This window comes from Sinocyclocheilus grahami, unplaced genomic scaffold (assembly GCF_001515645.1).
Source record: "Sinocyclocheilus grahami isolate Dianchi unplaced genomic scaffold, SAMN03320097.WGS_v1.1 scaffold222.1, whole genome shotgun sequence".
NCBI classification, from domain to species: domain Eukaryota; kingdom Metazoa; phylum Chordata; class Actinopteri; order Cypriniformes; family Cyprinidae; genus Sinocyclocheilus; species Sinocyclocheilus grahami.
Genome location: NW_015505401.1, coordinates 166,965 through 190,824, shown reverse-complemented (window position 1 = coordinate 190,824; position 23,860 = coordinate 166,965). Strand labels below are relative to the sequence as shown.

At 38.7% G+C, this 23,860-nt stretch overlaps 1 protein-coding gene across 1 annotated transcript; it reads left to right on the top strand.

Annotated features, from left to right (window-relative positions):
* The first annotated feature begins 13,673 nt into the window (after positions 1 to 13,673).
* Positions 13,674 to 17,839, top strand: LOC107596745 (cellular retinoic acid-binding protein 2-like). Its single transcript, XM_016287542.1, has 4 exons — positions 13,674 to 14,011; positions 16,927 to 17,105; positions 17,421 to 17,537; positions 17,644 to 17,839. The coding sequence occupies exons 1-4, from the start codon at positions 13,930 to 13,932 to the stop codon at positions 17,692 to 17,694; spliced, it is 429 nt and encodes a 142-aa protein (XP_016143028.1). The 5' UTR covers positions 13,674 to 13,929; the 3' UTR covers positions 17,695 to 17,839.
* The last annotated feature ends 6,021 nt before the right edge of the window (positions 17,840 to 23,860 follow it).

The following is a 23,860-nucleotide window of genomic DNA, read 5'->3' as shown; positions in this document are numbered from 1 at the left end:
CCTGGAACAGAACGATTCAGTCATTCTTTCCCTTCAGTGAGAAAGACAATGTGGAAGCTGTGTGTTCATCAGGAGGAAAGATGTTTGAGCACAACCACTGCATCAGCAAGAAGCCTTTTTCCTTCATCACTGTTAAGATTGACAGTAAGAAGAAAATAATCAAAAGTGTCAACCATCAAAAACAGCATGTCATTCTTGCCTGTGATAAATTTGGCAACAAATGTCTCCCCGATCATTTTAAGGCAAATATAAAAAAAATTAAACCAAATAGCAACCAACCAGACTGCAGTAAACTGAATCGCAGTTACTTTTACGAGGAAGTGCTTCCCTGACTGTAATGTAACAGTAGACAAATGACCTGCAGAAGTTTTATATATGCATGTTTTTTCCTTATTCTGTAGGTTGATGAAATTGCTGATGTTGAAAAATATAAATAAATGGCATACATATGAGACAACTTTCTTGCTATTATGTTTCAGCAGCAGGCGTTCTTGTTCAGAACACATACAATTAGTTTCTTTAATTATTTGACTCATATTTTTGACAATTTCACATTTATAAATGGATATATTCTAATAAGAAACCCAACTTTATGGTTTTGATGACTTTGAGCTGTTAATTCAAATTATTTGTCTGATATATATACAGTATACTTATATTTTACTTTTATTTTTGAATTTCTGCCTCCCAATCGCACCTTGTAAGTTTCACAGGACGTCCAGTATAAAGGAGACTGTGCCACCACTTAGCAGCGTCACTAGTGTTAGGAGAGAGAAGCAAGCACATCTTAAACATCTAAACTGATGCTCCACAAAGATTTATGATTTATTTTCAATACATAGATTTTACAATGGCAATTAAGTTAGAAAATACACAGTTATGCATTTAAAGGGGCCATGAACTGAGAAAGCAAAATTCCCTTTTGACATAATAAGAGGTCATTGTACCATAAAAACATCCAGTGAGTTTCAGAACTCAAAACTTTGTTGTTAGTCTAAAAACAGCTTATATTAAAGGCAGTCTGCCAAAACAACAGCTTTTGGAATGTTCTACTCTATGATGTAATAGTGTGGATAAGCACCGCCTCCGCAGAAGAAGATCAATGCCTGCTCTGACATCACTGCCTGTTTAGCCCCGCCCACCGATTCACGCATGTAGTGTTTACGAGAGAGGCGAAGGAACAGGTCTATGCAGAAACCAAACGATAAAAATGGCTCTGAAGAGGCTATGCAGTGCCAAGTTGTGGAAAAACAGTGTTTGCATGGCATTCCTTCTGAACCCAACGTTAGGAAAGAGTGAATGAACATTTTCCAGACTGTGTCAGTAAGAAATTGGTCCTTTGTTCGCTTAATTTGACCGCAGATTCGTTTACAAACAAGGCACAATTCAACGCAGGATTTTCGGAAAGATTGAAACAAAGATCGACTGTAGGTTCCGACAGTAATGGTGCACCACACAAGTGTGAGAACTGTTTTTTGTCTCTTCTTACGGATCGTATTGAGTTATTTATTTATGCGTTTTTGACCTAAATCACAGTAGTGTCCATCTATAAGAAATGTACGCTGTCAAACATACACAACTATTAGTCAATCATAGCAGTGGGCGTTTACGTAGGCCTACAATCCGCCACGCCTATTCAAACAGCGTTTTGATGAGGGGGGTTAAAAAAAGGACAGAAAATAGCTTATTACTTCTAAATGATGTTTTTTGATGTAAAAAATCTTGATAACGTTATAAGTGGACCTCAGAGAAATAAAAAACAAAGGCAGTTCATGACCCCTTTAAATGTGAGCTTATGTTACGATGAAATTAAATACAATTTTATATTACATGTAGGCTCATTGTAAAATTAAACTGTCTATCAAATGGCCCAATAGATTCAAGGTTTTCTCAAGACATCAGTATCTAAAGTAATAGATAGGCTAATTGCTCTAAATGTCTTCCAAAAGGACCATGAGTCATCATCCTAGGCTGTAATATTGGCTCACCATCAAAACTGAGGGAGCTAAAAAGGTTGACGTGTAATAAGAAGTCTCGGCATTTTGGTCATAGAAATGAAGATTGAAACTCAAAGAGAGAAATACACACCAGAAGGGGGGGGGGGGGGGGAATACGACTTCGTTTAGCTAAAGGAAGCGAAAATATACTGTTCAAAAGAAGAACTTTACAAACACGTAGGTCTGCAGCTCAGCATTTCGGAAGAGAAGCACGCGCATGCCACAGACGCTAGCAGAGCCGTGGTTAAACCTATATAGCATGCTATTTTTAGATGACTTTGAGAGACGACCTGAGCTTTGAAACTGCGTCTGCAAAGCGGAATGTTTTTGAGGAACATCTGCCTTTTCTCTTTCTTCACAGCAGGTCTTCAAAATGATTGCTTTTTTGCTACTTGTGGCTTTTGTCTTGCCTCAAAGTCACTCGGGGGATCCAAACTCTACGCCTTGTATGCCAGCGAGGTATAACAATGCTCATAATGTTTTCCTCAAGCGCCATATTCCCGAGGAGGTGCCTAAAACGTGGGACAATAATGCTTGGGAAAATTTCCTGAGGAAAATTAAAACGTGTGGCAGACCGACGCAGTCGTTCTTCCGTGCCAGCGAGAAACAGCGTGTGGAAAATGTGTGTACTGCGGGGGGTAAGACCCTGTCCCGTAACCTGTGTATCAGTAAAGAGAAATTCTCCTTCGTAACGGTGCGGATCGATGTCAATGAAGGCGGGTGTGGGATCAGAAACATCCGCAATGAGACTAAACACATCATCCTAGCCTGTGAACAGATAGGAGATGTCTGTCAACCCGTTCATTTCGAAGGAAACCCTGAAAACACAGCGCCAAGCAATAACCAGCTGGACTGCGGCTCTAAAGGGAGCTCGGGGACTAAAACTACTGTGATAAATGTGTTTGCTTTCCTGTTGACTTCGGTAGTGATGGCTTACATTTTGTAAGAGTGAAAGCTATAGGCTATTTGTAATGCTACTTTAAAAAGCATGTACTTGTGTTTATAATAGTTTGTTTTTAACATTTGTTACAATAAAACCATTTTAAAACATATAAGGTGTGTTATCTGTGCATAGAAATAATAAATCGGCATATTGGAAAGCTGTTACCTCAACAACTTAATTATTTAAAAGCACAATATGTAATTTTCGCCGCTGGGGGGCGCGTATTCAAAATAAACCAATAGACAAAGGCTAGTTTGCCGTGACTGAGTGTGGAATCATGGGAGTTGTAGTCTTCATCCCCACAGCCGATGCAATCCGACAGGACTCGGCAGAAATCAAGTTCATGGATGAGCTAATGATTTATTAACGTAGTAGAATGAAGCAGGGTGAGGCTGAAAGCCGTCGAAGAGAAACGAGGCCGCTGAACGAGCGTGACACACGGTTCGAAAGCAGCAGAGCTTTTATTATGCCACAGTCGACTACTTCCGCTCCTTCCGGTTGTGCGTATGTGGGGGGAAAAAGCAGCTGTTTTATCATACTAGATACATTTGAAAGTTATGTTATTATGCTACTCTGTGAGGTCGTCAGCGGTCTATTAAAACGCACAACATATTAAAGCGTCTTTGGTGTCTTTCCATGTTTTCTACAAAAAATCGAGGGGTTATGACGTTATTAGCAGGCGACACAATGACACTATAGACACGGTCCGTGTCACTAGTTGAAATTGCTTATTTCTCTGGATTTAAACATTCTTCGAAACATTTGGGATAATGTAAGTACACAAGTCAGCAAAATATATGTTCTGGTGGTTTTTGGATATTTTAATAAAAAAATATTACATATTGTGTCTTTAATGGCATAACAATGAATGCACCTACCTTATTCCATATGGGCCATGTTTTATTCATGATCAAAATCCGCTTTAAAAAAATCCATATGCTTTCTGTGTTTGGTGTAGATTTGCTCCATGGCTCGAATTTGTCTTACAAGGTTCCTGTGAAACAGGTGGTTCGGTGTTAGGAAGTTAAGGTTGAACAGAAACCATAACCGAGACAACTGAGGTGAAATTAGCTAAACAGCATTTTAAAATGCAGAAGTGATAGGCTATGTTATGGTATTGGGGGACAGAAGATTAGCAATATTATTGGGTCATGATCTTTCATAACATGACATTATTATGAGATTAAGGACTACTGTAACATATTTCTTTTGTAATTGTAACACTAAGTTGGGGTAATTTGTAAAAAGAAGTGTAGCCTAAATAAGAAACAAATAACATTAGGCCTATACAAACTGCATTGTAACATCTATAGACTAGACTACTACGGGAGGCCAGGTATGGTTGTAACACTTTTTGTTTCAACATCTGTTACACGCTGCATTTTTGAGCAGGAGTGCTCAAACGTTTATGCAAAGTACCCACATTTGTTCACTACAAAAGGCACCAATTAAAATCTCTGCAAGAATATCACAGCACTTATAAGTTGATGCCAAATACATGGAGTGCCTTTGTTACAATCTACCCACTGGGGTAGGTTGTAACACATACTGGGGTAAGTTGTCAGACAAAAGAAGCAAAAACAGCAGCCACCTCATAAAGTTTGCTTCAAAAACAGGTTTACTGAAACAATCTAAAAGAACAATACAAAACAATGTCGTACTTTCTACGAATGACCACATCTCACATCTGCATGAGTGTGTGTGTGTGTGTGTGTGTGTGTGTGTACCTGGTATTTATCACGTTATGGGGACCAAATGTCCCCACAAGGATAGTAATACTAGTATACTAGTACCTTGTGGGGACATTTTTGAGGTCCCCATGAGGAAACAAGCTTATAAATCATACAGAATGAGTTTTTTTTGAGAAAGTAAAAATGCACAAAGTTTCCTGTGAGGGGTAGGTTTAGTGTAGGGCAATAGCACATACAGTTTGTACAGTATAAAAACCATTACGCCTATGGAATGTCCCCATAAAACATGGAAACCCAACATGTGTGTGTGTGTGTGTGTGTGTGTGTGTGTGTGTGTAAATTAGACTACTAGAACAAACCTCCTTAACGGTATTTATGCTTACTGAACACTCAACTCCAGTGTACCGAGGTAAAGAATATGTAGATCTAGTAAAAAACTGTAAATTTGTGTGTGAGATTGTGACTATGTATGAATTTTCTCAATCAGTCACAATGGTGGCAAACCAATGTTTTTAACCCTAGAGTGCAGACTTGGTGGATCCAGATACTGCATAGGGCACATTTTACCCACACTTCCTTTGGCTTTGAGCTGCAAAAAGCTCCATATCGACAACATGAAAGTTCTCTGTAAGGGAATGCCCCACCCCTGTCATCCAATGTTTAGTTAGCTGTATTAGCATTATGGTTTGAAATTAGCCGTTTAAAAATGCATCACATTTTGCCTGAGAATCAACAATTTATTCTAATGTAAGTTATATGATTTTATCTGCAACAATTTAAGTACTAAGTAAAATATAGTTTTGGACAAACAATTTTTGAATTTTTACATCAAAATCAGTTTTTCCTTTATAAAATCAGCATATACATATTTACAGCCTTGACAACCATTCATATAAGATCAGGGTGGAAGTGGGTAAATAATGCAATTATCATAGGACTCCTAGCATATAACTCTCCCCATGTTACAACCATACCAGGTCTCCACCTACTTGACATTTAATGATCCCAGTGCATTTCTTTTCCTGTTTCATGGGATTGTAGACTTTTTGTAGCACACTGTAATTCTAACAGATTTCCATATCTTTTAAACTGTAAATTCCTGGTCTCTTGTTCTCCGCATTTTGCTCAATTGACTGAACAGAATAAGCCTATTTCCTTATAAACCTGAACAAAACGTTAAGATTCGTGTTATTGAAGTCATTTTTTCCCCGGACAAATTCATTGTTAAGTACTAGGCTATATTATTCTATGTTATAGTATGTTATACTATATTACAAGCTAGAAGCCTATGGCAGGTGAGTCGTGAAAAATGATTTTGTTACCTCACTTCATCCACGAGATGACACTAGTGCTCAAATTTATATTGCACAGCACGAGGCAGATCATTTTGGCAGTCCCTTTTTTCTCTCAATAAAATTTCCTTAAGCTGATTATTAAGACTTATGGGCATCAGAGTGAGACTTCTATCTACAAAATGTCCTATTATGAATTTTAATCTCAATTGACTCGATTCAGAATTCTTTCCTTCTTTTTCCTCACTTCTGTATTTTAAAGTGTTATGTGTAATATCTAGCATAAGCAACCTAATAGCAAAAATAATTGCTCACATTCAAAATATGCTCATTCCCTATTATATAGCATGCAAAACACAATTCATCATGTGAATAGTGTGTACAAATACACAGTATTTGCAAACAATTCATACGACCGACAGCTTCTGCTAGGTTTTCAACGTGACATGATTCTGAAGTGTGGACATTTTACTATATTGCATAATCACACAGGATCTGAGGACCAGGAATTATAGACTTCCTTAGGTGGTTAGGCTAGACAAACAAACTGAGCAATGTTTTCATAGCACCACAAAGCCACAGTTGACACTTTTTCTGGGAAATCAAAAAAATTACAGCACCTTTAACCTCTCCTTCACCTCTCCACCCATTAAATAACTTGTTCCCTGGGCTCTCTATGTGCAGTTATTGTAATGTGTTACAGGAATCTGGCCTTTCTTTACAAAAATTCCACCACATTTCCACCCTTTTTCTTTCTCTCATTCACTCTGCCCTCTGAAATTCTGTTATCACATTTTTCATACTCTTCCTATGGCTTAGGCATGCTAAATGTGACTAAATGTGTTAATGTTCTACACAGTTTTGAATAATTATTTAAAAAAATGAATATAACAATCATTGAAACTATGCACAAGTTTGCTACATTTATATGCTGAGATACATGAGCTGGAAGCATGATATCCTTAACACGCTCCAGTCTTCAAGAGAATTTCATGTTCTTTCATTTTGAGACGCCACTGAACAACTATCAATCAAGCCTTAAGCTCTGGCAAGCTGGCACTTACTTCAGTCAATAGGTCATGACACAAATATGACATTAGGCAAATCAATGCATGCACACACCAGGCAGAGCCAATAAATGTAACAATTGGTTTTGAGGAGAAAGGAGGAAAGAATGAACTGAAAGAATAAGTGAAGAGTGAAAGACAGGGGGTGTGCTGGGGGTTGGCGGTAGGGTAGAAAAGGGTGGAGTGTTAGAAACCAGGCCTGCACTCAGATTGAACTTTATGGCCAAAAAAAAATCAAGAAAATAAGAGGTTTGTACACAAACTAAGGTGAGAGGCTGGGAAAAGCATTTTGCTTTTCTTCCCACATGTCTTTCTTTTTCTCCTCTCCTTAAGTTATAATTTTATTGTCGTATTGCATATGCCTACTTATCACTTTCATTGTGTTATCAAAAGGCTTAAGGTGAGCTATATATAAAAGGGAGGATAACTCACTGTGAACGGACACAGAAAAAGAGATAACATATTTTTGCTTTCTTGGTGGCACAGCATGTAAAAGCAATGATGAATTGACATGGTGGTATACTTGCAGTTCAGAAAGGGACTTATGATTCGGTGTTGACTCAGTAGCCATTCTGTGAGTAAATTCATGAGACGGTATCATCAGATCGATACAGAACCGGAAAGATTTGTAATCCTTTCCTTTTAAGGAAACTATACACTAAAAGAACTGACTCCTAAGACTTGTTTGTTCATTAACCATACCAATGAACCTTTACAGTGCTTTAGATGACAAAGCTACTAAAAGATGTGGTTGGAAGAGTTCATTTATACAGCATTTTGGATTCAAATCTAGGCACGAGGACTCTTAACAAAATAATAGCCTCAGAAATCCCCCACTTAGAGAAAAAGAAAGAGAGAGAGGAAGAGATCTACGGTACATTATAATTATAATTGTTTTTTTGGCAATAGTGACCAAAAATGTTTAATCAATGACTTTATATTTTACCTAGACTTTACCATATACATTTACTGTAGGTTATAAAGCATCACTGGTCAATATTTCTGCATTGTTCTAACATGAAAATGGTCTTGCAATCTGACTTTCAACCTCCAGACTAAAATCATCAGGGGAAAATAAACAAGAAACAAATGCTTTGGCACAGAAAGTGGTTAACATGGATGCCTGGTGGGTTAGGAATGTGCCTTTTCATTTAGAGTGCCAGTTTTATCGCACACACTTAACTGCAGCCCCAGATGACTGAGGTTTGTTGAGGTAAAAGAGTTCATTTACGCAGCATTTTGGATCACGGTCAACAAACAAAACTTGAGAACATTCAGTCTGCTATATTGGATTCTGAAATGCCCCTGTTCAGAACAAAGGGAAGAAAGAAAACAGCCTGATTGGTGTCATAGGACACCAAGTCAAAGGTCAGGTCAAGTTTAGTGCTGGAGTGGCTGTGGTTTGCCCGAAGTGTGACCAAGAAAAAGATGAACTACATTTACAAGATAATCAATGTGTGTGTTTCCGTCGAGTGTTTTATTCAGATCGAAACAGGATGGAGAACAGAAGACAGTAGGAAGTGATTTTAGAGATAAGAAGCCAGCCAATAATGGGTAGACAAATGTTTGGCTGCTGCCTCACTAGTCCGAGACTGATTTGTCTAAAGGAGGATAAAGACTGAATTAATGATTAGAGAGAGAGAGCGGATATGTGTTTGTAAGAGAGGGAGAATAAAGGGGGAGATAATGAGCAAAGGGTGGACTGAGACAGAATGAACAACACATGCGGAGAAAAAGGAGGAACATGATGTATATAGAAGGAGAAAGAAAGAGGAACAGCTTGATTAAAGAAATCATGTGGTTCATGTTACGTTTCAGTTGGTAATGATGGATATGTCGAGGTACTGAGTCAAATAGTCAAGCATGATCTACATTTACTTCTTCATCCAAATTAATTTAGCTCCATTATAAATCAGCCCTTCATCAGATAGATGAGTGTTTGTGTGAGCAAGATGGAAAGAAAAAATTCCCATTTTTAATAGTGTTGATGATGATATTTTCAAGATATTGTTAATTATCAATTCATAAATAACATAAGAATAGGTTTTTGTGGAGTGGTATCACATTACACTTTGCAACGTGAACTAGCATTGTCTTGTCATAAAAAGGTACAATTATCTGGAATATTAAGGAACTTGTTGACACAATCATATTTCACACAGTCATGAGGGTATGATATAATTTTTTAGCATGTTGGTTGGATTACATGGCTTTATTATTAAATATATTAAATATTAAAAAGCAGTCAAAATATACAGTATGTTTATATTTTCATACTATCATTTATTTATTAATTTATTATGATGTGTATTATTATTATGCATTTTATCACCCTGATATTTTTTACTTTATGTCCCTCCAAAAATATCAAAGTTAATTTTATTACAGAAATGAAAGAAATCATATGCTATGTGTTCATTTTATTAATGTATTTTTGAATAAATTAACATGAACATCACGTCATTGACCTATTTGTCAGTCAGTGTGTGGGTGGGTGTGTGCAGCTTTGGCTACACTTGTGAGAGTCAGATGTTCTCACAAACATAGCAAAACACATTTAAGGATCAACCTGTGAGGACTTTTGAAGTGGTCTTCACTCCTTGAAAGGCTGTTAAGTTCTCAAACTAATAAAGTTGAAAGGATTGTGTGAGGTTTAGGGGTCAATTTTTGAGAAGGTTTTGGGAACATCATATAAAATTCACTGTGTCTATATACCCTTCCTAACATAACGCAACCAACATATGAGTGTGTGGCGTCGTGGATGAGAGAAGGTGCGATTGTCTGGTGTTCCAGACGTAAGCGTGTAAACCAGTGTGCTGGTGGCATGTGTTCGGGGTTATGTGAGTCCCCGCCGGAGTGGAGTATCACTTACCCTGCTGAGTTTTTGGCAAGAAGAGTGAGAAGCAGAAAGAGAGGGAGGGAAAGTGAGAGAAATGTAAAATGATTCCTCTTTCAAAGTGCACAGAAATGTTTATGCCCTCGTTGCCAAGCACCTCTCCTTACTCCCCTCAACTCTCTCTCTTTCTCTGTCTTCTTTGTCTCTCATCCTTTTCTCCATCTTTGTCATTCCCCGTTGGGCTTTGATCTCTTTCTCTCACTTATTCTTTCCTCCTTTCACCAGGCCTGAACAAAGCAATAAAAAATGACCTAAGCACAAAAGAACAAAAGATAAGTGGGTGGGAATGAAAACGGGTAAGGCAAAGAGGGGGGAAAAGGGGGATGAGAACAGAAAAGAGGAGCGTGAGGGTGTTCGGTGTCACGGGCCACCCAGAACAGGCAAGATATTGTAAATGTTTACCAGGAAACATCAATTGAATTGCTTTGCTAATTTCATATTTCACCTGTTTCCACACTGCTGGTTTCTCCTCAGGTCAAACGTGTGTTTTCATATGCAGGAATGCCTTTTAGCTTTGAACATAATTTCTTGATGGTCCAGGCACAACCCACTAAGTGGGGTATTTAGATATACCGTTGATAACTCTTCTCTCTTGCTTACAGGCCTGCAGCTAACAAGTTAAAAAAAAGTCAACAAAAACCTACAAAGGCAGAGGACACCGTAAAGGAGAGATTAGGACGGCGATAAGAAGACAAATAGCTCCATTGATATGAGAGTGTAATGACTTTCGTCTGTTGTTGTTGTATGAAGAGGAACATGTGCGGACATGAAGCTATTGTGTGAACACAATCGGCAAGGTGTGTGATGTGTGACGCATCGCCTCGCGCTATCTCTGTCAAGTGCTTGTAATACAAGCTTCGCGCTTTGTCAACATGCAGTGAGCGCCCGCGACCCCACGGGGCTACATTCCTCTCTATAAACGGGGAAAGAAAGTCCTACACTATGGAACAACTTTGTGTGGGATGTTTAAAACTAATAATCGTAAAACTGAAGTGTGTCGGGAGGCTGTGAGTCAGAAAGTATTGTGAAGCACGGGTGAGTGATTCGGTGTTGCCAGATCTCGCAAGAAAAACAAACAGATTGGTGTGGTTATGATTGAATAATGGAAAAGGAAATTGCTTAATTTCATCAATCAACATAGGAATCATTAAAAAATAGACCGCATAAAATACAAATGGCATAAGCTAGGCAAAAATGTGACAAATTATAGAGTTATTTTTCAATAGCCTAATTATTAGACCTATATATATTCTTTTACAAATATAGGCCTAAATAAAATATTTTACATATACAAAAATGGACACTTAAATAATTAATCATATGAATGTATATATTATATATAATTTTTTTATTATTATTGATAAATAATGTTATACATCTGTGGTGATTGATAATGCCAGTGTGGCTGGAATAGCAGGCTGTAAAGCTACTAAATGTGGTCATATTTTATTTTCAAACATAAGTCATAGATCTTAATAAGGTTAGACGCCATATTGAATTTAACATGGATGAAAACGAGACTTAGTCTTTACAATGGTAGGCACTGTATAAAGGTCCTATAGAACAGTGGTTCCCAACCCTGGTCCTGGAGGCACCCCAACACTGCACGTTTTGTATGTCTCCTTAATCAAACACACCTGATTCAGGTCATCAGCTCATTAGTAGAAACTCCCAAGATCTGAAATTGGTGTGTCAAAGGAGACGTGCAAAATGTGCAGTGTTGGGGTGCCTCCAGCACCAGGGTTGGGAACCACTGCTATAGAACGCCTAATTTTCACAACTCACAACTTAATTGTTTTATGAGTTTTTGTCCACTGAACGTTTTTTTTTCAGAAAGAAGTTTCACCAGCTAAACAGTGGATGTGTTGTTAAACCACAGTAGCCTACAATCTTTTGAATGCACTGTAGGCCTACTATTATTTTTTCACAGCCTCGTTTTCATTAATGCCAATAATTAAATAGGGCGTTATGATGACTACCGTCTATCCCCAAAACTTATACTGTACTGTATAAAGGTCCTATAGAACAGTGGTTCCCAACCCTGGTCCTGGAGGCACCCCAACACTGCACGTTTTGTATGTCTCCTTAATCAAACACACCTGATTCAGGTCATCAGCTCATTAGTAGAAACTCCCAAGATCTGAAATTGGTGTGTCAAAGGAGACGTGCAAAATGTGCAGTGTTGGGGTGCCTCCAGCACCAGGGTTGGGAACCACTGCTATAGAACGCCTAATTTTCACAACTCACAACTTAATTGTTTTATGAGTTTTTGTCCACTGAACGTTTTTTTTTCAGAAAGAAGTTTCACCAGCTAAACAGTGGATGTGTTGTTAAACCACAGTAGCCTACAATCTTTTGAATGCACTGTAGGCCTACTATTATTTTTTCACAGCCTCGTTTTCATTAATGCCAATAATTAAATAGGGCGTTATGATGACTACCGTCTATCCCCAAAACTTATACTGTACTGTATTCTGTATAAGGCCAAAAACGGGCCGATTGTCCATTTTGTAAACCACTTTTCAAAAATAAAAAAATAAGCGTATATATAATAAGGGGACATGGCAACACCGGAGTAACTGCACAGCGCAAGCGGTCCAGGCTGTCACCCGGGTAACCCGCGTATTAAAATCTGCAGTTCGCTGTGGCGCGGAAGACCATCCATCAAAAGTAAATGGTTAACGACTTCTTTGTACGACTCATTCATCATCCAGTCTCCATGGCCCGCGTCTTCATTAGAGACCCAAACTTCGCCTCTCCACCTTTTTACTAAGCCCCTACCCCCCATGCCCGGCTCTTTTCTTCCGCTTCAACAGCAGGGGTGAGGGGGAGACTAAAGACCCTCGGGGACGCTCCTGCAACCTCCTGGCCTCTGCTAGGTCACCTTTTGTGCCTGCGTCATTCTCTTCACTCGCGTTCTCTCGCTCCCGTCGGGATCTCTGGAATTTGCACCACCGCAGAAGACCCTCCGTGTCTCCCTCAGTCCCAAACGTGGAAGAGGATAACCACAGCGGAGACAGATCCAGTTACAAGAGTTTTGAGTGTGCTGTGATTTGTACAGGAGAGAAGAGCCTGAACTTGACAGAGCTCTGTTTGAAATGTTTTATGATCATATTCACATTTGTGTGTCCAACAGTTACTGGCACACAGCTTGTTTATCTGTCACAGAGAGTGAGACATCTGTAAAATGCATCCCATCTTGTTGAATGTCTATTCTATTGTATTCCATTCTATTCAATCTTTATGTTTTTAATATTGCATGTAAAAGGCATGCAAATAATCACCAGATAATTGATTATCGTCACATTTTTATATTATATATTTGTATATCCTGTATAGGCTATACCATATTTGTATGCAAATTCATTTCCATTGTATTCATTTTATATATTACATTGTCATTTTATTTTCCCCCTGTATAGGCTACGCTTTGGCGATATTGTAAATGCTGATCATGTCAGTAGAGCCTATGTGTTTATGTATATATAGGAATAAAAAGATTGTAGCAATTTTTTTGCAATGTACTTTAAGAAACAAAGTCGCCTTCCTTGAAATCTTTCGGGGAATCCACGTGCAAATAAATAAATTCATACATAAAATTGAGTTCTTATGGGCGTTTTCAAACGCGCACATGTTTTAAGCGGGGCGTGGTGTGGGCGGGGCAAGACAATCATCTCGAAGTATCATTGGCTCCTTGATTTGACAGGGCAAATAGAGGGTGGAGTTTGTCGCAGAAGGGGTGTGTACGCTCACGGATTAAGCGTGATAACTGGCCCAAATTCTCGGTTCAACCTATCCACCACAGGCTATATAACGTTTGGAAGAGCTGAATGAAAGTCTGAGACTTAAAGAAACCGACTTGAGAGAGCGTTAGAAGGGTAAAGGAAAGAAGAAAATCAGCTTGGCATTATCAGTGGGAACGCTGCTTTCAGAATCAAAGTTGCAGGTACTTTTAAAGGGTGTCAGGTTCAAGGACTGTCACTCAGCCGCGCACCAGAGAGAATAATAGTGGGATACACTCAAAAGGAACGACAGAACTCACGATGGATCGCAAAACCCCCGATTTTGCTGGTACTTGGAAAATGAAAAGCTCCGAGAACTTCGAAGAGCTTCTCAAAGCACTGGGTAAGTGTTAATCATGATGCAAGCGCCCGCAGAGAGTGCGCAAAATTGACTATCAATCCTGAATGCCCGGGCATGGATTGCGCTATAGACCAACAAATTCACCACCTCTCTTGTATGTGTATGCAAAACCGTTTTAATATTCCTTCCATATAAATAGACCTGTTCTTATGTTACTACTATTTATTTATTTTACTATCAACTATATATCCAGATAGTTAGGCTCCAGTATTTATTCTCGCTTTACCATTTAGCCTATTAGATGCAAATAACTATTTATTCGATATTGGTGTATCTTACTAAGTTTTAATAAACCCACAAGGTAAAAAGCAATTGGCATAGATTTTAGACTGGGCAGGGTTGAGCAGAGTTTATTTCGCTTAATTTCCTTGAGCAATTATCCTGATTGGAGCAAGGATCCATTCGTCCACAGTAATTTGTGTTTGGACATGAAAACGCCTCACGCTCTCAGTTTTTGGGTTCGTAAATTGTATTTGTGTGTTTGGGAAAGTCAGTTCACTATAGCCGTCAATTCGGAAATTCTTATTTAAATAGCGGGCATGGATTGCGCTATAGACCAACAAATTCACCACCTCTCTTGTATGTGTATGCAAAACCGTTTTAATATTCCTTCCATATAAATAGACCTGTTCTTATGTTACTACTATTTATTTATTTTACTATCAACTATATATCCAGATAGTTAGGCTCCAGTATTTATTCTCGCTTTACAATTTAGCCTATTAGATGCAAATAACTATTTATTCGATATTGGTGTATCTTACTAAGTTTTAATAAACCCACAAGGTAAAAAGCAATTGGCATAGATTTTAGACTGGGCAGGGTTGAGCAGAGTTTATTTCGCTTAATTTCCTTGAGCAATTGTCCTGATTGGAGCAAGGATCCATTCGTCCACAGTAATTTGTGTTTGGACATGAAAACGCCTCACGCTCTCAGTTTTTGGGTTCGTAAATTGAATTTGTGTGTTTGGGAAAGTCAGTTCACTATAGCCGTCAATTCGGAAATTCTTATTTAAATATTTGCCACTGTTCAAGCCAGAATCCCGGAAAAAAGAAAAAAAAATGACTGACATCCGATTTAACGAGGGCACTGCTGCCACCCAAACACGCCTCTTCAACAGTCTGTGTCGAACAAAAGAAGCAGATTCCCTGAGAAGGAAGAGTAGGTCCTTCATTTCACCATTCAAAAGAATGATGAAATGAAGCAGACAGGTTAAAGAGGGCGGAGAAGGAGCACAATGGAGAGAAAAAGCCCTGCTGTTTCTGACATGGGAACATGATGTATTGTATGAATACCCCAAATTGCAGGAGATGAGATCTGCATCCACACGAACCCCTCTTGTCGTAAAACGAAGGGGGCGTGGCTATATGTGAGGAATGTGCATGATTGACAGATAGGTTGATTGAAGGATGAACTTTGCGACTTGCTTTAATGTTTTGCAGAGACACACATGCACATTCATATTTACGCACTCTTAAAGTATGTACCTCTTAAATTCACACACTTTCAGCAATGGGACATTAAAATTCTTTTCGCCACACAAATATTTCAGTGCACAGATTGGCCAGACCTGTCACCACACCCTGTCATCCACCCTCCTCCATCTTGTGTCCTCATCTCCAGCCCTCTATTCTGAAATACTTCCTTTGACCTTTAACCTATGACACTGATCCTGACCGTCTGACTGCCCTGACATCTTTTCTCGGTTAGTTATGGGGTTTGAAGCAGTGCTTGATCTGACAGGAGTCCGTTTAACTTTATTAGCTAATGTTTTTAACAAGGTTCTGCCTGGATTACACTCTCAGAGTGTGGATATGCCTTGTAAAATTACATTTTTTGTGTGTTTATTGCACAAATAGTGTGTAGGTTTATGTGTGCCAAAGACTTAAGCTAAAAGTCATTGGAGTAATTGACAATTTGTTTACGCGTCTCTGCCTGAACGTGTGTCTAAATTTTGGCCCTCTTGTCTGCCTTCATGTGTATATATTTACCCTTGGTGACAGGTGGGAATGTGTGTGAGGCGAGTAGTGTGAAATTCAACTCGATGCACAGAGGCTCTCTCTTTCACACACACACACACACACACACTGCGTTTCTGCCTGAACGTGTGTCTAAATTTTGGCCCCCTCTTGTCTGCCTTCATGTGTATATATTTACCCTTGGTGACAGGTGGGAATGTGTGTGAGGCGAGTAGTGTGAAATTCAACTCGATGCACAGAGGCTCTCTCTTTCACACACACACACACACACACACACACACAGAGACTGGCCTTTACACCTAGCTGTCTTTTTCCACACTTGAGTACCCTTTTTCTATGTCTCTGCTGCTGTTCTTGCTCCTTTTTTCTTCTCTTGTCAGTAATCTCACCCTCCCTCGACTGTGCCATGCTTTTTTTTTATTTGTTGCCTCTGCCCTTCCCTACTTCCAAACTGCGCTCTATCCATTTCCTGTCAGGAAGGTTTAATAGATTGCAGCATCCCCTGTGGCAGGTTGAATAACTTCCCCTTTCAGTGTGTTCACTCACCTACACACACAGCATGACTCCATTTGACATGCAGTATTTAATCAGTTTGTTTGAAGTTAGATTTTTTTATGTGCATGTACACAAATTATGTATTGAATAAAATAACTGATGTGACCGATAATTGGTTTGACCTTTTTTTATTATTCTTTATAAATATTTATGCTTATCTCTTGGTTATTGTTTATTTAATATTGGACTTATTGATAAATCCCCATTTAGTAGGTCTTTAATGAATAGCACCTAACATCACTACACCTCAATACATTTTTGCATAATTAATTGTATTCCTCTGTACTTATATTTATATATAAAAGTAGGCTACTTATTGTTCTTCAGGAGAGTGTTCTGATGTGCACGTGTGTGTTTTGTTAGGTGTGAACGTGATGCTGCGTAAGATTGCGGTCGCAGCCGCATCAAAGCCATCCGTGGAGATTACACAGGACGGAGAAACCCTGTCAATCAAGACCTCCACCTCTGTAAGGACCACCCATGTCACCTTCACAGTTGGACAGGAGTTTAATGAGGCCACTGTGGATGGACGTCCCTGCACGGTACATACACACCCACAGAAAAACACTTCAGTCATCCTAATGTACATTTGTCTGTCTGTGACAAATTTTCCTTTTCCAAAACATTCAAAAGAGCAAGAACATATGAAATGTGTGTGTTTATGAAATCCTGATCTCTGATGTGGACTCAATCACACCCTCCATCTCAGAGGAGCTATCAAAACTGGACACACACCCATTCCTTCAACCTCCATCTCTGGATTTCACATTCTCATGGGCACTGATCTGTTTCTCACTCTTTCCATCTCCAAAGAAAAACACTGCCTTCACATATTTGTCTGTCTCCGTTTCTCTCAGAGCTTTCCTCGCTGGGAAACAGACAGCAAGATTAGTTGCGAACAGACTTTGCAGAAGGGTGAGGGTCCAAAAACCTCATGGACCAGGGAGATGACCAATGACGGCGAACTGATTCTGGTAAGATTTATTCCTGCTATTATGTGTTATCCTTATGATTCCTACACACAAGGGTCTTTGATCATATTTTTTCTTCAATTAGTCTTTTTCCTGCTTTTTTTGGCAGACCATGGCTGCAGACGATGTGGTGTGCACAAGAGTTTATGTCAGAGAGTGAAAGTATGAGGAAACAGGAAGAATATCCATCCAGATCACTCTCTTTCCTTGTTAACCACAATGACTGTGATTTTATATCATATATTTCCTTTCTCCCTCATCTCTTTTTTCATTTTTTGTTGACAATGTATTTGAATAATACATCAGAGAGCCATGCAAATAATTCATCCAGATTTTGTAAAAAATTTAAAATGAACAAATACATCATTTTGGGCTCAAAAGCACTTTTAAGGGTTGGTCTTCACATAGATGAAGACCAGGAAATCTGAAGTTTGGAAACCAGACTTTGGTGAGACAATTCATAACTACCACTGAAAAATATCAGTAAAGGTGCGGTCACATTTGCTATTGTAAATTTTCACAGGTGAAATATAGTAATATCAATAGTTATCTCCATTAATGGGAATTTCGTGTAAGGGTGAAAGATTTCCCCATGCAGATTTCAGAACAGGTGAAAGGATTTCTGTGTAAGCTGTGATTCATACATCACTACTCTAATGACAATAGACAATTTACCTTTTTTGCCTGCAAAATTTCACTAATGTGACCGTACCTAAGTTAGCATAGTAGCATAACATAGTTCGCCCAAAAATTAAAATTCTGTCATTATTTACTCACCCTCATGTCGTTCCAAACCTGTAAGACCCTCATTCATGATTAATTTTTGTTGATGAAATCCAAGAGCATTCTGACCCTGCATAGACAGCAACACAGCTACCACATTCAAGACCCAGAAAGGTAGTAAAGACATCATTAAAATAGTCCATGTGACATCAGTGGCTCAACTGTAACGTTATGAAGCTACGAGAACATTTTTTTGCGCAAAGAAATAAAAAATAACTTTATTCAACACATGACGTTATTCAACGACATTAGGGTGAGTAATTAATGACAGAATTACATTTTTGGGTTCTCTATCCCTACTATTAAGAATGTAAGCCGATGTACAATATGCTGTCAGAAAATGTTATGTTTGTAGTTTAGTCCGTCATTTTTTTTTATCTTCTCAGTTGACCCTTTGCTAAGCTCCGCCATAAACTGTAACTGACCAATCCTATTTTAGCAACTGTTGCCATCCTCCATTTTCTCAGACAGACTTTTGCCCTTTCCAGTGTAACTCTATGGAGGACCTGTGTGCTTGGATAGGTGCTGTGTGTAATTTTTTGACTGTACCAAAGCATAAAATCACCATAATACATTCAGAGGTATTTAGGAAAGTTCACATACCTGTTTCTCCGAAAAACAACCCTACAGCCAGTTATTCTATTTTGAAAATGTGCATTCCATGTCGGAATGTCTGTTTTTTCTTTTGGTTTGTGTGATTCTGCCAGTTTAACCAATAGTATTTCGACACCCCGGGTTGCCAGTTGGTGGAAAACAGCATATTGCAACAATGAAAGGCAACGAACGAACTGGTTCAGAGATCGCACATTCTACCCAACCTAAAAATCCTCAGCATCAATTTAAATAGCTGTAAGACCAGAGGCATATTAAAACGTGAATATTGTCAATTGCGTTCGTTCCTGTTGCTTGTACTCAATCTGACAACCCGTGAGGCAGGAGAAACAATTTTTTTAATTTGGACTGCAGTACCCATTTCAACCACTAGCCAATATTAGCTGTCAATATTACAGTACATTGCACCTTTAAATTCAGTTTTACTGTATTCAGTTGATTGTGAGATTGAAATCTCCAATTCATTCCTTTGTGAGGCTCTGTATTGTCTGATGTAGCAACAGTTCCAAGGGGGCGGAGCTAAGCAAAGGTTCAGTTTTCATTAGAACCCCATGAAGCTCCAATTCCAGCCTTCTCTTTTCATCTTTATTTTTTGTATATATTTTAATAAAACCTGAATCTGAAGTTTCTTTTCATTATGTTTTTTATACAAACAATTTCAGCAGTCATTACTTATTTCTGTGCATGGACAATAAAGATTACTGCCAAAATGGTGTGTGCTTTTCTGTCATTCAGTGGCATTTATCCACACAGAAGCTTACTGGCAGTTCCATGATGTCAATGGAACGAATGTCAGTTGTTTTTATTTCAAAATAAGAAGAAATTAAAGAAACTGCCTTGACCTTTTTAACAAACCCACGCTCCTTCTCACTCTCTTTTCTCACTCAGACACACTGGTAGGTTCGCGTCTTATTTTAGTATTTCTGCCAGCTGGCTGTAACTAGAATAACTTGTCTGTCCCTCTCCACCCCTCCATCTCTCCCTGATTTTTCCATCTCAGTCTTTCTCATCACTATCACCCTCCCTGAATCTCTGGTTCCTGTCTTTCAGCTCACAGTTTTACAAAACCCTACGCTTTTAATGCACTGATCGTCATTGAAATGAATGGAATGTAAATGTATTTTAACATAAAAATGGATGGAAAACACCCATAAGTCATCAAAGAAATTTCCCCAGTAACCTGATCTTCCACTCAAAACATTAACATTCCTGTTTGCTATGCCGACAGCATATGATGTGCAGAACAGTGTCAACTGTGGGTCATTTATTAGACCCTAAACTAGCCAATGGGATAAAGCTGTTAAATAAAATAGATCCAGGCAAACAAGTCAACAGTCCAATCCAGGCAGGAAATGCCAGTTGGATTACAAGGTGAAGATGATTGACAGCAGATGTGCTTAACAAGGAGCAGGGAATGGAAACTCATGGTCAAAATGAAATGAGGACCAACATGCAGTGCACTCATATACATATTCATATACTGTACATATATCTCTCATACACAGTACGCCATCACATCCAGGACATTTAAGAGCGTATATATACAGATTAATAGACTTAATAAAGTGTATTCGCACTTAAAAAGAAAAACAAAGGTAGAGTGGAGGTGATGGTGGAATGTGGAGAGGTTTAGGGGTGATGCCTGCAGCTGTACTTGGTTACTATGTGACCCTAATAAAACCAACCCCTCTCTACCTCCTGCCCCTATAAAAGACCCCAAATAACTGCCTCTCCTTCCTCCTTTATTACCCCCTGGGGCAATAAAAGGCAGCTGTCTCTCTCCTTTCGAAAACCACCCGCACATTTGCACACATATGAAACCAAACATGCACATTCTTTCGAACCTTCACATGTACCATCAAACACTTTGGCCACTGTGAGCACAGACCATAAAACCGCACGCATACACACACACACACACACACACACACATGCCAGTGCCCACAGCTAGTAATGGGTCCTAATGTGGCAGAAACACTTGCATATTTGGTCATTAACTTCAAAGTAACACTAGCAGATAGTCTAACAACTCATAAACACACACACACATATGCTGATTTTGACCAGCTATGTGCAGGGCAGGTAAATCTGGAATTGCAATCTCTTCCCAACATCTATTCTGCTTGCTTTGGATTTGCCTGGCAGGCAATTTGACAAGCAGATAAGCATTTATGCAGCAGAACACACACACACACACACACGCGCGCACACACAAAGCCAATGTTGCAATTACAAACACGAAAATGCCATTCACAACTCAGTACTGAAGTAATTAATTCCAAAATCATCTATAGCAAGACTTTCAGTCCTACACCATGAAAATTTCATAATAATATGAATGATCACATTTAAAATTATGGTTTTATCTACAAAAAGTAAATTAAATATAAACAAAATATGTTTTGTGTGAAAATGATTTATATTAATTTTTTTACATTTACAACTGTGGTGTTATTTCAACCACACTGAACACTTTTGCCCTTAATAATGTTTTGTTTTTTAATATTATATTATTAGGCTATATTATTTTATATTGTTAAAGCAAAAAATAAAAGTTTAATATATCATTTCAACCACCGTTTTCACCACATAACAGAGAATGAAAATTACATTTATTTGATTAAAAGCAGTATTTCTTTTTTTTACATAATATTATTTTTTTATATCATATCACAATTTAAAAAAAAATTAAAACAGTTTTCTAATGTAATATATTTAAAAATGTTACTATTCCAGTGATGGCAAAGCTGAATTTTCCAGTCTTTAGTGTCACATGATCCTTCAGAAATAATTTTAATATGCTGATTTGGAGCTCAAGATACGCTTCTTATTACTATGCTGAAAAACGATTTCTGCTTAATATTTTTTGTGGAAACCAAGATGCATTTTATTTCAGGATTCTTTGATGAATAGTCTTTTTGATCAATCAATTCATTTCTTAAAAAAAGATAGATAGATAGATACAGTGGGGGAAAAAAGTATTATTCCACAAAAAAATTCCTAAGACCCACTAGTTTCCCTTACCAACACTGATGTTGTTAGTAACAACCCTTTAAGACTGACTCTAATTTCTTATCTCACATTTTATGGAAGAAAGATTTGTAGCTGTAAATAATTTTGTGCGTGGCATAGACAAATCACTCATGGGATGGGCTGGCTGTCATACAAAGGCAGATCTTAATCTTCGTTACTGAAAGATAACAGATATATCAGATCCATGTTAAATCTGACAGCACAGTGTGATTTGGGATCAGATTTACGCATGTAAATATACGGACAGTCAGTTGGGTAATGATAATATTTTGTGCCCTCCAGCAAAGACTGCACAATATTCTGTGATAGACAGAAAGATTTATGAGACTGCGTGTGTGTGAGTGTGTGTGTGTGTGTGTGAGTGTGTGTGTGTGTGTGCATGTTTATGTGGTTTATGAGGACACACATTTGTATAATAACATGGGTATGACAGGTATTACAACGAGAAGGTGATTTATGAGGACATTTTCAGTGTCCCTGTAATTCAAAAGGCTTATAAATTATTCAGAATGAGTTTTTTTGAAAATCTAAAAATGCAGAAAGTTTCCTGTAAGGGGTAGGTTTAGGGGTAGGGTTGGTGTAGGGCAATAGAAAATACGGTTTGTACAGTATAAAAACCATAACGCCTATGGAGAGTCCCCATAAACCATAAAAACAAACCTGTGTGTGTGTGTGTTAGCAAAAACCACTTTGTCAGGGATACTGAGTGGCAACAGAGAGGAAAACTGAAGCGGAGGGTGTGTGTGCAGAAACTGTGTGGGCACGGAGTTTTCCAAACATGACATGTACAAGCGTGTGTGTGTGTGTGTGTGTCAAACAGTTAACGGTGAGAAACATCCCACAGACAACACACTCCTAAAGGCCCTGTGGGCTTATTGCAAAGCATCATGGGTCAAACAAACCATTGTCACCTTACAGCTGATTGGTGGTAATGTCGACCGGGACTAGGTACGTGGAGCTCCCGTCAGACACTCATACTTACGCACACGCACAAAAGTAAACAGGGCTAAGATCGGCAAATATGTTTCTCACACCCATCAATCTACACGCTTTGCTTGCACACTACCAAAGACGCGATTCATACACAACTCTGCACATGCACTCGGGCATCTACTTCCAGCAGAAAAAGACAAACAGTCTAAAACATTTCTCACAGTGGTGCTGACTCAAAGTGAGCTGGTGGTGAGGATTCCAAGATTCCAGACGTGCGGAAAGAGTGAGTCCCGCACCGAGGTGTGGACAGAATCACACGGAAACAGTCGCATCTCATGGCCAGGCTTCTAGGTCAACTGTCAAGTTTAGACGAATATTGTGGGTTCAGGATGAGTTTAGTTCAATCGACAGCATTCCTCACTCACTTCCATTGCACTGTAACCTCCTTTTTGCATTTTTAAAGAAAATAAGGGATGAGTCAAACTTATTTTGTGTGGTAGGACTAATCAACATAATGCCATAAAACCTGGAATAATCCTTTAGGCCTCAGTCTGGCTCATATGGATAATAAAGAGAGTCTGAGGACATGTGCATCAGTCTGGCAGAGTGTCCTTTTTGGACACATTTTGATGAGAGCATGTCCCTCCTGAAATTAGAGTCATATCCCTTGCAGTATTTGCAGTGAGAATAACGTTAGGGAAAATTACAGATGCCTGAAAGGGTAGATGAGATCAGCAGACATTAGACTACCCAAAGATCACAGCGTTGACCCCAATGACTCACTGTGGCTTTTATAGGGTAAGATATCATTACATGGAACTCAATGCATGAAGGGGGAGAGTGTAGACATAATAATAAAGCAACATTTAGGCTATGTTTACACAGTCAGAGTTTGGGATTGACAGCTGTGTTTAATAACAGCTGTCTCTTAGAAACTGTCCTGCTCGCACGACAGTTTACACACA

Coding starts and splice junctions, on each gene's coding strand:
- LOC107596745 (XM_016287542.1), top strand. CDS start 13,930: ATGGATCGCAAAACCCCCGATTTTGCTGGTACTTGGAAAATGAAAAGC. Junction 17,106..17,420: donor TGGATGGACGTCCCTGCACG/GTACATACACAC, acceptor CGTTTCTCTCAG/AGCTTTCCTCGCTGGGAAAC. Junction 17,538..17,643: donor ATGACGGCGAACTGATTCTG/GTAAGATTTATT, acceptor TTTTTTTGGCAG/ACCATGGCTGCAGACGATGT.